Below are 17,600 nucleotides of genomic sequence, written 5' to 3' on the forward strand. Positions count from 1 at the left end.
GTTTCTGTAGATGTGAAAGATTTAATGTGTGCACAGCTCTACCATTAAATGGTAAGAAATTTGATAAAGAACAAATTTTCCCATCTTCCTTTAAAGCATTTGTATGAAGCAACAAGGATGGTACCTAACAATACTTTGAAATTCTGCTGGAATTCTAATTAGACAGTCCTTTAAAAACAAATAAATAAGGACAAACAGACTCAGGTTGGACACACCCAAAAAGTTGCTGCTTACACAGAGCAGAGCTGACATGAAGAAATGATCAGTGTTTGACTTCAAACAGATCTACTGTGTCAGCCTGACAAACAGTAAATACGCTTGGAAGATATGAGATGGGCTCGGCTCCCTCACCTCGAGATAAATTGTCGTGCTGGGTTTATAATGGACGGTAAGTTTGCCCATCAACCAGCGGCTTTTTCCAGCACTTTCTCATTGCAGAATTTGCAAAGTAAAAGCTGCCCTTTAAAGTTGGAGTTTCAGCTTCACAGACAAGTTAAATTTTGATGCCAGAGGAATAAAGTTTTGGAAAAGTGACTGATTACTTGGGATAGCTTGGCTACTTGGTCTGGGGAGTTTAATTAACAGCAAACGGTTCTATTTGTACCATTAAATTATGATATGAACTAAGGTGAGTTTTTCTTAATAAGCAAATATAGAACAGTACTTCTGTGGAGGATTTTTCTTACTTCTAGTGTGCTTTAATATTTTCTAGGCAGACAAAGTCATGAATTGGTTTCAGTCAAGGATGATCTAAGAAGAGGAAAAGACAACATACATGGGACAGTTATTAGGTAAGGACATTTGACAGTGGTAAGATTTGAGTGACCAATAGATTTAGAACATAATTTGTCTTTATGTGTGTAAAGTGCGTAAAAGTGTTGCAACCATGTGGCAGCTGGGGTCATATATGCCCTGTTCAGCATCTTCAGAACTTTGGTGTATCACTGCATCTCCACCGATGTACAGTTTACTTAATACCTCTACCGGAGGCATCTGAATTACATGTTTTACATATTTATTTGTTCAATAAACATAGACATTTTAAATTTGGCATGAAACACATTGGTCTTTGGGATTTTATTTTGAAAAACGAAGAAGACCGGAAGTTTCCCTTTATTCTACAGCTGTTTTGCAACATTGCTGGGAGAGAAACGACGCCTTTTCACTTTTGTTTTTACGTTACGTGAGCGAGATGTTTTGGTTTTCAGAACATGAGGAAAAACTATAAGACCAACTAAAACTGTCCTGTAGCCCGCAAGTATGTTTAAAAGCGTCTTGTGTGTGTGTAAATATATGTGTAAAATGTTTCTGTGTTTTGGACATTTGTTATTTGCTTCTGCCTCCTTGGAGGTTAACCTTGCATTATGTTACATATACAGACAAATTCTTTACAAATAACACCGTATAATTTACTTTAATTTGTCTTAAACCGAACATGCATGCTTGTTTGCTGTCAGGGCTCTGCTCGCCGTCACCCGTTACTCTCCTTAATATAACAGTGTAACTACAAATGAGAATGTAGGTGACATTTTTAGACAGATTTTGTATAATTTTAGACTGAAAGGTATGTCTTCCCTTTCTATTAATAGCAGCCAGTCATGGATTCCGCGTGTAAGAGGCACTGCTCGGAGCTGGTGGCCCGGGAGAGGAGCGGACACACGGCTGTAGTGGAGGAGAACCTGTTGTATGTGTGGGGAGGCTACATGGTGAGAAAAACAAACAAACAAACACAAACAGCAGATGGCCTGTTTAACGTGTTTAGTTCGCTTAAGGACAATAACAATGGGAGAAATAAGTAATGCTAACGTCACAAGACAACAAGATTTTGAAAGGAACCATTTTGTATAACAAGTACTTTAACTAACAAGTATTTCAAACAAGTATCTTAAAAATTTGGCATTTCTACTTAAGTGCTGCTTAAATGAAGAACCTGAATATTTTTTCTAGCACTGGTCATACAGTACATACCATACATAGCCACATTGTAACAAGTAAATATCAATACAAATACACCGACTCTTAAATAAGTACAGAAAACAGAACAAACCAGCAAGTAGTGTGCTAGCATGCTTTAGATTATTTATAGATGTGTTTCAAAACTTGGTAGAAATGAAAAGTCAGTTTAGACCCTTGGAAAACTTCCTTGAATATTTAGAACAAACAATTTATAATCCTTACTTGCATGGTTTTATATTGAGAATAGTCATTTTATTTTATACCAGACATAATTACCTTGCAGTGATAGTCTTAAGACGTATGTCATTGTAATAGACACATTTTTATTCTCTGCAGTCGGTCTCTAATGATGAAATTCTCCTACCCAATAATGAACTCTGGGTATATGACTTACAACAAGGAGTATGGTAAGAATATTAAATAAATTACAAATATGTTTGGTTGTAGTCAAAACAGAGGACAAAGAAAAAATACTGTTATAATGCATGTTTACTCATGACACTCACTCCCCTCTCTTTCTAGTGATTGTCACACAGACATACATTTTTTTTTTTTTTTTTTTGAAGGAATGTGTTTCACATGACAGGAGACGCTCCTCCCTCCATGTCTGGGACCTGTGGCTGCTTCCTGAATGGACACATGTACATCTTTGGAGGCTGTGATGATGATGGACAGACCAATCAGGTGAGGCTGATACCTATTGCTCCACACAGTTCAAAGTTTTTTTTCAATGTAAAAATGGACTCATTGCTGACAGAAACAGATGCATCATAAGCCCCTTGCAAAAAAAAAAAAAAACACACACAAGCAGAAAGGACATTTCTCATTCAAAAACAGTAGGCAAATTTGAAGGAACAGATCAGTGTGTACACTCCCAAAGGTCACAGCTTAGACTGAACGAAGCGGACATGAAGAAGTGACCAGTGTTTGCCCTCAAACAGATCTACTGCGTTGACCTGACAGACGGTAAATACATGTGGAAGAGGATCATGCATGAGACGGGTTCTGCTCCTTCACCTCGAGACAAACTGTCCTGCTGGATTTACAAAGGACGGTAAGCAGTGTGAGGACGTCACTTTCAACAGACTGTTGATCTTCTGTCTTTGGCTCATGAATAACTGTAGATCTGATTGTAATCTTGGGTATCTTTCTTCAATACAATCCAGGATAATCTACTTTGGAGGGTACGGTCACAAACTACAGACTGATGTCGATAGCAGGAACAGAAACTTCATTATAGATGAAGTAGCATGGGTAACATTTTTAAATGCAATTTTTTAAAAATCATTTTAATGTGATGTGTGTCAGGCCTGATAGTGAGATATTTCAGCATCTGGTGAGAAATCGCTCGTAATGACCAAGACTACTCTTAAAAATATCAAGGGAACTCTTCAGATATATGAGAGTTATTTTGTTTTTGAAACAGTACAAATCATTTTCTTTGCCCCTCTGTTGATATCTTGTTGTTTTCAGGCAGGAAGTGACCTCTGGGGGTGGAACAGTGAGGTTCATATGTTCGACCCCATGCGAGTCAGTTGGAGTGAACCACAAACCTATGTAAGTCAGTTAAACACATCTATACATAGCCAGTGACATTTCTTTATTTAAAACTGTAAAGAAAGCAAAACATTTTAAAATACCACCAAAGATTTTATAGTGTCAGTGTTTGTGTGCAGGGCCAGGCTCCTGCCCCCAGGGCTGCCCACGCCGGCGCCAGTACTGGTAGTAGAGGGTACATTTTTGGAGGCAGAGTCAGGGTGTGAGCTCTACATGCCACTGAATTCTTCTTTCATATCTGTGTACAGTCATTAATGCACGCAAAACATGAAGCAAAGTCTGCTATTTGTAACTTGTCCTCCTGTTTTTTTTAATACAGGAAACCAGAATAAATGACATTCACTGTCTGGACCTTGAATCATGGACTTGGTCAGAAATGTGCGTATGTGACTAAATCATTTAGAGAATTTTATTCTTTATTTTATTCTCTCTGTTTTACTTCTATTCTGTATTTTACTAGACTTTTTTTTTCATTTTACTTAATAAACAATTACCAAAACTAATATTTGAGGTAATATTATTTCCAGAATCCCAGTGTCCACCGGTCCAGTGGGCAGATCGTGGCATACACTCACAACAGTATCAGACAGCACTTTGTTCCTGTTTGGAGGTCTCAGTGCAGACTGCAAACCAATGAGTAAGAAAATACACTTTTTTGCACATTTATTTCCACTGTTCCCTTGATTTTTTAAATAAAAATGTTCCTTAACTTTTTTCATTTAAAAAACATATTTCCTCCATCAGGTGATGGGTGGTTGTTTGATGTTAAAACAAAGAAGTGGAGAGAAATGGAGCATCCCTATAAGGATAAGCCAAGGTAGTATCAGTCCTTGGTCGTTGTTGTGAATTTATTAACAAGTCTTATGGTATATTCATTCATTTACTGACAGAGTGAGAGTGAGAGGGTCTCTTTGTAAGAATATGAGCAGATTTTAAATTGTGTGTCTTTTCCCTTTTTCCTCCACTCAAGGTTGTGGCACACAGCATGTCCAGGGAGAGACTCTGATGTTGTTGTGTTTGGTGGAAGTTGTGACTACATCCTCCTTGTTGACACTGTACGTATCACAGAGAGAAACAACAGAAATTCCAATTTTACAGGTCTTTGGAAATCACCATGGCAAACAAAATTTTAATTCACACGAACACAGACACAACCCCAAATCCGTGCAAAGAGACAAACGAATATGCTTTACATGACAGATTTAAGCAGGTTGTACTTTATAAAAGGGTGATCTTCAAATTAACATTTACAAAAGTAACCGTGTAAGAAACAGTGTTCATTGTTCAGTTTCCCTGTACTACAGTCAGTTTGCACATAAGAGAAAACCTGCATTATATTCAGTAACATCTAATTTCCCACATTTATAATTACTTTTTTGTATTGTGAAAAATATGTTGTCTATGAAAAGCCACAGTCTGCACCATTGATACTTTGCAAGACATTTCATAAAATACATGCTTGTAAAACAAAATACTGTGAGCTGAATATACAGGCTTATGAATGATAAAACATCTTAAAATGGAATCCAGCAAACCTTGTATATTTCTTTTCAGGGTCACTGCAATGATGCGCTCGTGTTCCAGATGCAACCACATCCTCTATTCAGGTAAGATAGACATTTACACAGCAGACATTTTGACAAGTGAAATTAATAATATTAATTAACAATGGACTGCATTACATTTATTTGTGTCAGCACCCTGGTAATGTCTGCGCTGGCTCGTCTGTAAGAGACACTGTTAATGATATTAGTTTCGCCTGTGCTTCTCCTGCTGTGACAAGTAAAAATATCTGCTGTCGAAAGGGTCTGTTCCTTTGTAGATGTTCATGTTCTTCATGTTGTATTTACTTTAATTATGTAATCTCTTTTCCTAAAATAGAAATGAAAAATGACAAGACTTTTTTTTTTTTTTTTTACCCTGACAGGATTTGTGAGGATTACATTGCAAAGACTGTGAGGAGCCATAAGATGCTCAGAAGTCAACTTTCCTACCTCCCTCCTGAACTACTCACAGCGGTACAGAGGAGGATGTGTTTCTACAGGCCTTCAAAGAAGCAAAAATATTAATTTAAAAAATGCCTTTAATGCTAAAAACTACGTATCATACCCTTTTTTTCTATTTAAGAACTGTACTCCCTCCATTATCAAGTCTTGCTCATAATGTGGGGTAGCATTTTTATGCCTGGGTGCTGGAGACAGCCGTGACCTAAGGCATAATGTTGTTAAAATTTGGCACAAACATCTACTTGGATTCAAGAACGAACTGATTAGAATTTGGTGGTCAAAAGGTCAAAGGTCACCATGACCTCTGCCCAAGAATTTATACATGAGTTATGACTAGCATGATTATGTCACACTAAATTCCTTCGAAGTCTTCACTGCATATACAGTACTATATGAGTCTGCACCTTTGGATGTCTGAATGTGAACTCCAGCTTCACTGACAGAGAGATATAACCATCAAGCATTAATCCCTGTTATTTTGAAAATACACTGTGCTGAATATTTTAGGTTGTGACACAGTATTTTATTGTTTTCCAGATTTAAATATAATTTTGTACACTCTTCCTGCTTTAACACTGACAGACAATTCCTATGTTGATTGTGATGATTAAATGAAATGTTTTTGGCCTGATGTGGAATATTAGACATCTATTTTCAATATTAGGTCAACTAAACAGTGAATTAGAACACAAACAAGATCAAAAATACAGCATGGTCAGTTTTTATTTGCATATAAATCAAAATTACAAAATCCTTCTCGATTGAAATACTTAGTCCTTAAAAAAGTGCAGTTTGTTGACACATACAGTGTGTGTTTCAAGTATGTGTTCATGCACAAAAACTGCTCTATTCCACCACTAAGTGGCAGCAGGCCTTTATGGTTGAATGTGGCTGAGTCAGCAGGGGAAATGCAGCTGGGTCAAACTGAGCCTGACTGAAAGTCTCTCTGTTGCCGCACATTCCTTCTTTATAAGGGTGGAGAAGTGCAGGAACTGTGGTCAGGAAGGAAACCTTAAATAAACAGTCCCAGTTCATACCTTTGCAGGGTTGCCACTTGTGGAAAACTATAGCCCTATACTGTGTGCACCAAACTGCTGGTGGAAAATGTGAGCTTTGCATAGTCACACGGTCTTTACTGCTGAAATTTGCAAAACTGCTGTGAGAAATATGTGTTCTCTCCTTCACCTATTAACAGACAAGTTAAAGTAAAATAAGTAATAGGTAACAAATAAGTAGGTGCATGCACCGTGGGAGCCCAGCAGGACTGAGAGGGTGACAGTGACACCTTAGCTGCAGACACTAAACCAAGAAGGCCTCTGTCAGTTCACAGCTCTGGTGTCTGAGAGGACAACCTCCTGGCATCTGTTCAAGCTGGTGTTATAACTCTGCAATTACACTGCTTCTTGCTGTTAAGTAAGACTTGAGTCAATGCAAAGGTCTGGAGTGCAGCTGTTTAAGTACAAAACAAACAGTGTTAGATTTATCCAGGACAGCCTGCATAAATACAGTGAGGCAGCCTTCCCATGTAGCAGGGAATTTGTCAAAAGAAACCCTGGTTCCCTTTTTTTTTTCTTAAAAAACTCCTCTGCAAACTGCTGTATCCCATCAAGGCAGCTGAAAAGGACAGTAGCTTTGCTGCAGCATTCTCTGTTGGGGGTCAACTAAACTCCCTCTCAATAGTGTCCATCAGCTCCTCTTCTGATCCATCGTACAGGATGACTGGCATGGTGAGAGAGGAGCTATGGCAGCTGCCAAAAGTCCTGGGGAGAGTTTGGAGAGTGGAAAGCACATCAACAAGCTGCTGATTAAAACAGGAAATCTAAGTGACATATAACTGCATTTTGATGTGTTGTTTTTCACACCAAGTGTATCATTTTTGAGTGACTCAATCCACAACAGCATTTATATAATCTACTGATGAATATGTTGTTTCCACTGAATATGTTGCACAAAAAGTCAGTTGTATGAGCTATATTCTCTTGTGCTTATTGGATGTAATTTTTTAGCTGTGCATCCGTTTTCACACTCATCATCAACAAAGCAGCAACAACAGACACTTGTTTGTTTCTGTCCCGCTTGCAGACGTCTGACTAATCTGATCTGCGCCGAGAACAATAGGATGGTATTTTGATCCTTTTAAGGTGAATTTGATCAGGCTCTGCTCGGCTTTTACTACTCCACTGAGCCCGGAAATCAATTATTTATTAGAGTTGTCTACTTACGATTGTTTCTCTGATGTGGGAACAGCTTCCTGCAAAGCCCCTCTTGTGGAAACACCCTGTGACATACACCAGAGAGGAAAGAAAGGATATCATGTGTTCTCATTTCAGCTCTGAATAATTCCCAATATTTTAAAATCAGCCTGCTATTGATGATCTATAAAAACTTGGCTAAAAAACAGAGAAATCATATCTTCTCCGATAATAATAATAATAATAATAATAATAATAATAATAATAATAATAATAATAACAGTGTCCCTTACATTGTGCTGACTGGGGCACGGAGTTGTGTGGTTTTTAAAGTGTGTGAAAGCATCGTTGCTCGTCTTGTTTACACCTCTGGATCCACCGTGTGAGCCACGTGGCTCCTCGGCTCTTCCCGACGCTCTCAGCCGGGGAGCTGAGCTGAACTCGTCCTCTGTGTCCTCCCGGCTGAAGTGACACAGTCCGTAAGTTTTAGATTTCATAAAAGTCCTCTTGGGAGGTGTTTTCTTCACAGAAACCCTCTCTCGCTCCTCATAATCTGCAAGAACCGTGTCCAGTTCTCCATCAATATCGTCGTCCTCCCCGGAGAAGTCAGAGTCGTGCCCCTCGCTGTGGCAGTCCGGTTGCGCACGGTTGCGCGCGTTGCGCAAAATTGCATGGATTTTGAGAGGCTTGAACGGACGGCTGTCCTGTTTGGGCGAAGTGACACCGGCAGCTGGTTTTGTCACGTTCACCTCGCTGACACACGCAGGTGCAACTTTCTTCCCTCGGCTCGGACCGCTGCCCATGTCCCTCAGTCAGTCAGTCAGTCAGTCTGTCTGTCTGCTTTCAAAATCTAAACGCAAAGTCTCATCTCCAGATCCCCCCCTCTCAAACACAGCAAGAAGCTCCTACAGTTGAATATTAACCAAGAAAGACTTGATCCTTGTCAGTGTTTAAGGTCAGTTTTCAATTAGGTTGAAGGCTGTGAGACAGTTCTTTGGCTAAAAATCAGCTCCAAAGGCCAATTTCCTCAAAAAAATCCTCCGCTCCTCCATCTGCAGACGGACTTCTGGAAATGATCGCACAGCCTATTCCATGTTCACAGACCGGACCTGAGTCAGAACTGTTGCCTGTAAACTTTCGAGTAACACCACATTAGGATGAGAGGCAGCGTATCCGTTACATAACACCAGCTTGGATCAGGACCCCAGGGAGAAAACTCCGCCTTCTTATAGTTGGAAACACACACCCTTTATGTTACCATCATTTCTACCCCACAAAAATAACTTCCACTTTTACTTTAGAAACTGTACCTCACCCTGTAGCCTCTCATTTGCTACAAATTTTTGATTATTTCTGATTAAAGAAAAAAAATAACCAAAAAGGACAACTTACATGTAGTCATTCTTTGGCTTGACAAAGAGATTACATAAGAATTTAGACAGTATGAGGATAGAAAGGCTAATAGGGACAATTAGTTTGATTTATCTGTATCACATTAGCAACAATGACCAGCCTATTGCCGGTCTGTTCAGCTAATAGATTTTATTGAGCCAAGTGAGGTCAAGAGTGAGTGAGTTCCTGCCCGCCCGCCGGGTCTGGGAGGCCCCCAGCTTACCAGCCCACTCCGGTGACTGATTAAGACTGAAGCGCTGAGCCCACAAGTGAGAGGGGGGCATTCCTTTCCGACAGCCTGGGCTTCCCAGAGATTCCTCAATAAGCTTTTTGTTTGGTCCACTTGCACATACAAAAGACACAGCGGGGGCATCTCCCTGCCAGAGCTGTCCAACAAGAACCCAGAGCCCACCCCGAGTAGAGAAGTTGTTTGCCATCTTTCATTAAGTGCCTCTTTTCGCTGTCTTTCCTTGCATGTGTGTGTGCGCGCACTTATGTGAGTGTGTGTGTGTGTGTGAGCACCAGACAGCTGTGCAACCTGTTCTCTCTGGAGGATGACCAAGTCAAAGACACCTGCTGTTGAAGCAACTGGCATTTTTCTAACTGTTAGTGGGAGAGGGGGGATCTGCCTGATGTCTGCCAGATACCAGATGTCTCATCGAGGAAATTCTTGCCTTTCTGTCTGATTTCTAGAGAAAATGCTGGATGTTTTTATTAAGGGAGGAAAAACTCTCTCTTTTTGAATTACATTTTACTGAAGCAGAGCGCTAAAGTTGAAAAATATTCATGTGAAAGTGTAAAAGTAGCTGTTGCGAAGACTACTCTCAGCTGCAGTTACTTAGCTGTGGTGAAAGGCCCAGTGTGGCACCCTGACCAAAATCATTTCACTATGAATATCTCCTAAAAGCCAGTGTTTCTTCAATTCACTGATACTCTCCAAAGATATGCTTGTGTTTTCTTCATGTAAAAAAACCCCAAGAAAATGGCTTTACACCAAAACAGGAACATCCTCCTGTCTGAGCAATAACTGTGCATAATTGTATGCTGTTGTTCTTGCCTCTCAAAAAGTCCATTCATTAAAACCTACTTTAGTGAAAGAAGAATGACTAATTTTAGTTTGTGCAAAAAAGTACAAGTTCATGAACAAGCTGGCTTGTCACTGCTGCTTCTCATGGAGTCTTGTTTGTGTTGTTTTCAGGGCCCCTGTTATTCTCTGCCTGCGCCAGTGTATCATTAAAACGATCAGGCAGCCACATCTGGAGAAGAACTCAACAGCTTCCAGACGAGGGGGAGGATCTGCTGCGAGATGGAGGCCACAGCCCAGCTCGCTACATAACTGTGGTTTCTCTGACTTCTCCCTGCTTCAAGAATATTCTTCCACCATGGACGGAGACTTGAAAGACATGGGCAAAGTTCTGTCTTTGTGTAACTGTGGCTCTTAACTCTGCATGGATTTGTATACTGCGTCATATCCTCAAAAATCATGTGAATCAAATTGTTGTTTGCACAATGAGTGGACAGTGCCATGAGTTGTTTTTTTGCACTGTTATAGATACTTTTGTTTTCTCCCAACAGCAGGAAAGCATATGTGAGAAATCTCAATTATCGTGACTCAACTTCTCCATTTGAGGGGCAACAAATAAAACTATTGTTGTCATTTTTGAGCCAAAAACCATTTCTCCCATATGTCTGACAAACACACTTCTCTAGAGAGTATTTAACAAGCCAGCTGCCCACTGATAGGCATTCCAGTAAAACTGTCTGGGCCCTATATCCCGCCAGGTACACAAACATGAACATGACAGGGTCAAGAGGAAACACACACACACACACATACACAACCCACTATTTTAGCAACAGATAAACCAATTTATCAATGACTTTGAAAATCTCTAAAATCTCTAATCTTGTTTAATTACAATCAGAATTCTCTGTCCTTCCTTATAACAAATTTTATTCCGGCTACAAAAACAACATTACATACTGTGTGTGAATTTGAGACATCGAAAATCGTTCCTTTGCAGTCAGACAAAAGATCCGTCAGGACACTGCACAGACGTAATCAACTGACCAGATGAGCAGAGCTGAGACAGAGGGATATTGTAACTCTGACACAGTGACATAAGGTTGTCAGGGCAACATTCAGTGCAGCCAAGAGGAGTTCAACTGTAGTAAAAGACCAGGCAGCCCTATTTATCTTTGAGCTATCCCTCTTAATCTGCTAGATTACCAAATGTAAATTAAGGCTTTTGCTGATGTGTTGACGTTGAAAGTACGTCACAGAGATGAACTTATGACCTCTGGAAGGAGTTTGCGGGAAACTTTTTGAGTGCTCACGGCACACCTATTATTCCCAGTCGACACAACAGTAATGACATACCTTATATATTTCTCTATGACAGCTTGATCTAACAGATGAGGCTCTGACTGACTACATGATTTGGTTCATGGTGTCCACACAGCACATGGTGAAAGGAGCAGTAAGATTGTAACCAGCAGATGGCAGCAGCATTTAAGAAAAGTAAATTATCTTCCCAATTGAGTTCTGCCATTAAAAAGACTGAAAGGTCCTTTTAAAGGACAATAGAAACACTCATGACATCTTCAACACAACTTCCCTTTGCATGATAAATATGTGAGGGCAGTTTTGTTAAGCTCATTGGGGGGCTTGCAATTTTAACCAAAGTGTTTGTATGAGGGTTTGTTTATGCCAAAATATTCTGTACTGATGTTTTTCATTTTTTATTTTGAATAATAATGTAGGAGAAACATTGCACAGCATGTTAAACAATTTGTAATACATCTCGATTTCTCCTGATAAAAGCAATGGACTACTTAAAACAACACTGACCTAAAAGGAACCACATAACTGTTAATAGCAAATGAAGACTGGCAAGACGAGGAAGAAAACAAACAAACAAGCAAAGCATTTTGTACATTCAAATGAAGCTATGGAACTTGTGCTGAAGGGCAGCTTTTCATTTGCAATTATGCAAATTATCAATTTCCATCCATCTTCGTTTTAAAGTGGCCGTAATGGTTGCATTTAGCTCAAATACAACCCTGTGTTTGACGATGAAGTCACAGTATATACAATGTAAATAAACAGTGTCAGCTTTTTGGTTGGATTTCCACTCCACTTGTCCACACTTTCCCATGCCTCCTTATTTGTTGTAACACTGTGTACTGGAAGGTCTACTTGGCCCAGTCTCTGGTCACTACTGCAGTGACCCATTTTTCTGTCAAAAGGCCATGTAATCAACAGAAAACAATTACTGCCTCTCTCAGGCACTCAGAGCGCTCAATACCAGCATCTGCTCACTTCCTAATTACCTACTAGGTAAGAGGCTTCATTTGGAGAGAAACTCGCAGCAATCAATCCTTACATTATAGTTGGCTTGTTTGTCAGCATCCTAATGTGTCAGATTGGAGGTGTCAGGTCTGTTCAATTCAGTTCTCTTCGATTAACTTTTCTTTACCTATATACCTTTTGTTTCTCTCTCTCTCTCTCTCTCTCTCTCTCTCTCTCTTTTTTTGGGGGGAATTTGTTGCACTTTTTCTTCTAATTTAATCCATTGTGAACTTGTGACCTGAAATGTATATCAGGGTTAATTCCTTAGGCTCATTGCACCAGTTTTCTCCCAGGCTAGTGCTAACCTGGTTCTGCCTCCACAGCACGCTGTTTTAAATGCCTCTCCTTTGTTTAGTGTATTTTTTCCCCCCAGGTATTCCAGATACCTCCTCTGGCAGACAGTGTGTCATGTCGATTAGAGCAAGTTACTGTGAAGCATTGCCTCAGTCAAGTCCTGGCTCCAACATTGATGTAGAAGAAATACACCAAGGTAAAGCCGTAGTACACCCTGTCTCTAAGAAATCCCTCATGTTCTCATTGGCTGTAAAGTGTATCTTTGTGCATTTGTAATGGTGTGTTGGAAACAGTTTGGAAAATCAAATCTTTAACTGTGTATGAACACTTAAAGTCTTAAAAAGTCTATTCTGAAAGTTAAAATATATTTGTTCACAATTTTTGCTTGTTTTAACCATGCTAACAGCGTAGCGCTAAGGCTAGCAATGTTGTCGTCTGCTGCTTTGGTCCAGACTGAAATATGTCAACATCTACTGGGTTAGACTGCCATGAAATTTTGTACAGACATTCATATTCCTCAGAGGATAAATCCTACTGAACTTGGTGATCATCTGACTTTTTCTGTAGCACCACCAGCAGATTGATAGTTGTAGTTTTGAATGAAATATCTCAACAACTACTGAATAGGTTGCTATGAAACTTGGTACGCACATTCACATTCCCCTCAGGATGAATTGTCTTTTCCTCTGGCGTGACCATCAAGTTGAAATTTGTTCAGTACTTTGGCAAATGTTAGCATGCTGCCAGGCTAGCATTAGCATTTAGCACCACTATGCCTACGTACAGCCTCACAGAGCTGCTAGCATGCTGTAGACTCTTAGTGTAGTTTCATGTCTGTATACACTGGTGCTCAAGGCATTTCAGTCACTAAACTCTCTAAATCACAACAGAACAATAGATTTAGCATAGTACAACATTCTAAATACACCAGTTTTGTGTTATCCTCTGTAGTAGCTTTTCCCCTGTAGGTGTGATGTGAAACTGCATCCAAAACAACCTTTTAATAACGTTAAACAATCCCAATGAATAATAATACATACAACAATGAATTCCACATAATATTAGAAATTAAGAAGATATACAGCTAAGATACTGTTTCTACAATGGCAAAAACATCTGCTGAACACCTCAAACAGTTTTTGTCAGTGATTTTCTGTCTTTTCTCTTTTACTCTCCGTCAGAACAACACACAGAATATGAAACTTGATCTGATTCTGTCCCTAGGTATTGCTGTTCCAAAACACTTTGAAGGTAGAGGAAAAGTACAGAAGGTCCAGAAGAGGAAGCAGCACCAGTTTGATGCTGTCCATGGTGCTGACAGGCCACAGATGGCACTGAATGGACAGCTGCACTAAAAACCTTACTATTTAATTGATAAAGTCCCCAGTGTAAACAGCTATGGCATGGCTTTCGTGCCTTAGGAGAAGCCTGCAGACCATCTCAAATCCCCAAGTTCTTTAAAATTTATGTGGCTTACAAAAACATTATATATTTGACAAATTTGGAAATCTTCTGCAGCAGCATTTCAAGGGTTATACACGATGCAATCTTTCTTTTTAAATGAACTCTTATAACTCTGTTATAAGAAAAAGCTCACAGGAGACTCAACAATAAAGTAACATCCATGTTTGCTATTGTTGCAGAGTCAGCCAGACAACAGAGCATGTGGTGGGTTACAGAAAGATCACTTTTCACAGTGTATTTTTTCCTACTAAAACAAGTATGGATGCAGTGCATGACATACATAACACAGCTCAGTGTTTACTGTGTATGTGGATGCTTGTACTTGGCCTCAAGCAAGCCTGCCCGATATGGGGAAAAAGTATAGTGTGCTGCTGAAAAAAGTGCCATGCATGTGCTTCTCACCCCCCTCTCCTTCTTGTTATGTAATGGTACTGTTGATGGCTGGCATCATTATCGGTCCTGTCTATGCTAGTCTAAAAATATGGTTCAGGACTCCAACAGTATGTGGCATTTATGTAACTGAGGAGAACAGGAGAGGGGTTTGGATCACAAGCTGTTTCTATGACAGTCCACAGCCAATGTGACAGAGAGGGCGGGCAAGGAGGAAAGATCCATACTTGAGTAAAAAGAGAGTGGGAGGGAGTTGTGTGCATGTGTGGGAGTGTTGAGAGAAAGACAGAGAGAGTAATGGCAGAGGTGTGGAGGAGGTGGAGGTGTCTCAGCTCCATTATAATGCACATTTTAGATGTCCCTGGAAGGGCCACCTACAAAGAAACTTTCTCTCATCTACAGCATATTTCTACAAACTGTGGTTCATCTTCTCCTAATGCAAAATTATGTTACATAAACAACCTTGTGGAGTTTATTTTATAACCTTTAAAAGGTATTATACCAATAAAGTATATTGCCAACTAAGAGCACTCTCAACTGAACTGAAAGTAGAGATAAATTCAATTTCATCTTGTAGGTAAAGTTCAACACATTAAAGCAACAGTTCTGAATATCAGTCAGGCTGAAGAGTCAGAGGAGAATGAAAAATTAACATCAAGTTGAATTTATATTTTAGTTTTAAAGGCCATCAAAACATATTTTTCTCAATAAGCTTTTTACTTTAAGTGACACATTCCTATATAGATCCATATTTTCCTGCCAAAAGTTTTTGAAGTTGGGAAAAGGTGATGGTACGTACACCCACACAGTTATGAAGCAGATTAGATGAGTTGAGAGTGAAACGGACCATTTGATAAAACACATACCCTGAACAATGACTGCCAAATCATAGTGTGGTATACCTTGGCAAGCTTATGATTTTTCTTCATGCTGAGTGGTATAGAGGTGGCTATGGTAATAACAATATTCTTTATCTCTAGACTTTTGAGAAGCTTTTTGGTAATCTTTTGCAAAGCTTAAACACAAGAGCAAAAATAATAAGGAATGTTGTGTTTGTCTTCTCTAATGTAAGCTGCAATTATTAGCTACAGCACAGTGGTAACATAGCATTACTGCTAATACCAGCCCCTCCAAAGAGAATATCATTTGCTGACTCCAGTATTTTGTGGGGTGTTGCTGTTTGAGGATGTTTTTCTAGCAAGCATTTAATGAACATTTTAGAGCATTTTTATTCTTAATACTTCAGCAAAATGGCTTGACCCTGCAATACAGTGAAGTTCCTTCTGCATTGATCATCAGTGCCTGGATGTCGTGCATCTTTAGCCTCAGTCTTTTAGCATTACATTACAGATGTAGCACATGTATATCAGGTAGCAGCATCTGGATGCGCAGAGGTAATTCCTTGTTTATTAGAGTGACGTCCTCCTCTCTTCCCTCTGCTGCATCTTGTGCTTACAGATCAGACTCCGGGGAGGGAATCTACTCAAGTGTGATTAGAGCAGCATTACTGGCTGAACGTTTCCCCTGATTAACATGCTGTTAAAGTCAGTGGTATGACCTTATTGTCATTTGCAGCATCCATAAGCGCCGATTATTTTTTTCCCCCTTACATTTCCAACATCCACATGACAAGCTGGCTTACACACTGCTGTGTACAGTCAATAGGAATACATTTAACAAACATTTACTATGTTATTAGGTTTGTGTAAAGGGTATTAAAGGACTAAGTTGTTTTAGATAATGAGATTGATTGATTTACCTCCTAATTAACCTCTTGATTGACTTGATACTTGCCAGTATCCAGAGCTTAAGTATAAGTAGCAATAAAAAGATACTGCATTCATAATGTTTTCCCCCCTAAAAGTATGATCAATAAAATGTACTTAAAGTATTAAAAGTATTGTGTTAAGTGTTAATATTATATAGTATACATTAATACGGTTTGTAATTGTTGAATAGTTTTATCTATATCAATGTACTATAATCATATGTTTTCTATGTAGGATAGTGATCAGTGACAACAGCTGCCAAGTAAATACTGTATAATGGAGAAAAAGTACAAAACTGCTGAGGTGGTGATGCTAAGATATAAAGATATACAGATTTAGATGTGCGTTGTAAAATTGGAAAGCATTAAATTATCATAAGCATCACAATATCGTAACACAAAATACTGGCACGCTGTTTTGTTCTGATATTGGTTCTGAGACACCCTCTGCTGTCTTGCTTTGGTCTCGGTAACAACTCTGCCACGGCCCAATGTGGTGATGCCACACTGAGCACCAAACCCTAACGGCTGTAGTGAGCTACTGGAGCAGAATGGGCGCGCTCTGTGTGGAATAGAGTTATCCATTCTTGACAAATTACACCTGGTAAGCAAGTCTGAAACACGTTACCTCAGTGTTTGTAAGATTTATGAGCACGACTGCATCCACATCCAATTCACTTGGATCTGGCAGACACGGCAGAACGTCCATGATTGGGGTGGGGGGAAAAAAAAGGAGATTTTCAGGTTTTTGTGAAGACGTATGCACTTCTCCTGTCATTCAAAAGAGGTTGTAAAAGTTAACAACCCCTGCATATAAAAGGTATGCAGTAAACATACTCTGACATATGGCAGGTTATGCTGATCAAAGCCTTACGATGGGGTTTAGATGGGGGGCAAGCAGAGGGAGACTGAGATTTCAGCATTTCTTCACTTTATGACGTTTTCTTGTCTGAAAATCTGGGGGAAAGCTTGTAATGTCACATTAATCATTACTGGATGTGGAGAAATTTGATGATAACGTATATGAAAATATGATGTTTCAATGCTTTTATGAGAGAGTGCCCTACAAAAATTTTTAAATCTTTGTTAGCACAGGAGGTCTTCTTGAGTCTTTGTAACCTGTAAAAATACTCAGTCATTCATAGCATTTCTTCTTATTTCTCAGATTTACAAAAGCTGACTCCAAACAGGGTGCGAGGTATTGCCCATATGAACTGATCTGGTTCTCC

At 39.4% G+C, this 17,600-nt stretch overlaps 2 protein-coding genes across 3 annotated transcripts; one reads left to right on the forward strand and one right to left on the reverse strand.

The window, feature by feature from the left end:
* The first annotated feature begins 1,106 nt into the window (after positions 1-1,106).
* LOC108875067 (kelch domain-containing protein 1) lies at positions 1,107-6,150 on the forward strand. Of its 2 annotated transcripts, XM_018663721.2 has the most exons (14): positions 1,107-1,258; positions 1,590-1,706; positions 2,293-2,363; positions 2,523-2,640; positions 2,898-3,010; positions 3,123-3,210; positions 3,430-3,513; positions 3,633-3,713; positions 3,833-3,891; positions 4,041-4,150; positions 4,258-4,330; positions 4,484-4,568; positions 5,068-5,120; positions 5,441-6,150. In XM_018663721.2, the coding sequence occupies exons 2-14, from the start codon at positions 1,599-1,601 to the stop codon at positions 5,580-5,582; spliced, it is 1,185 nt and encodes a 394-aa protein (XP_018519237.1). In that variant the 5' UTR covers positions 1,107-1,258; positions 1,590-1,598; the 3' UTR covers positions 5,583-6,150. The 2 variants fall into 2 exon arrangements, with proteins under 2 accessions (XP_018519237.1, XP_018519238.1); XM_018663722.2 differs by lacking the exon at positions 3,633-3,713.
* A 74-nt stretch (positions 6,151-6,224) lies between these two features.
* LOC108875068 (uncharacterized) lies at positions 6,225-8,904 on the reverse strand. Its single transcript, XM_018663727.2, has 3 exons — positions 8,005-8,904; positions 7,742-7,797; positions 6,225-7,279 (listed from the first exon to the last, which is right to left on the reverse strand). The coding sequence occupies exons 1-3, from the start codon at positions 8,512-8,514 to the stop codon at positions 7,177-7,179; spliced, it is 669 nt and encodes a 222-aa protein (XP_018519243.1). The 5' UTR covers positions 8,515-8,904; the 3' UTR covers positions 6,225-7,176.
* Between the last annotated feature and the right edge of the window lie 8,696 nt (positions 8,905-17,600).

Source organism: Lates calcarifer, linkage group LG19 (assembly GCF_001640805.2).
Source record: "Lates calcarifer isolate ASB-BC8 linkage group LG19, TLL_Latcal_v3, whole genome shotgun sequence".
NCBI lineage: Eukaryota > Metazoa > Chordata > Actinopteri > Centropomidae > Lates > Lates calcarifer.

Bases quoted from the DNA above. Each gene is read 5' to 3' on its own strand.
- LOC108875067 (XM_018663721.2), top strand. From the start codon at position 1,599: ATGGATTCCGCGTGTAAGAGGCACTGCTCGGAGCTGGTGGCCCGGGAG. The intron at 3,714-3,832 runs GTGTGAGCTCTA...TTTTTAATACAG, and splicing joins TTTTTGGAGGCAGAGTCAGG to GAAACCAGAATAAATGACAT. The intron at 4,331-4,483 runs GTAGTATCAGTC...CCTCCACTCAAG, and splicing joins CCCTATAAGGATAAGCCAAG to GTTGTGGCACACAGCATGTC.
- LOC108875068 (XM_018663727.2), bottom strand. From the start codon at position 8,514: ATGGGCAGCGGTCCGAGCCGAGGGAAGAAAGTTGCACCTGCGTGTGTC. The intron at 7,798-8,004 runs GTAAGGGACACT...TGTATGTCACAG, and splicing joins CGTGCCCCAGTCAGCACAAT to GGTGTTTCCACAAGAGGGGC. The intron at 7,280-7,741 runs GTAAGTAGACAA...AACTCTCCCCAG, and splicing joins CCCACATCAGAGAAACAATC to GACTTTTGGCAGCTGCCATA.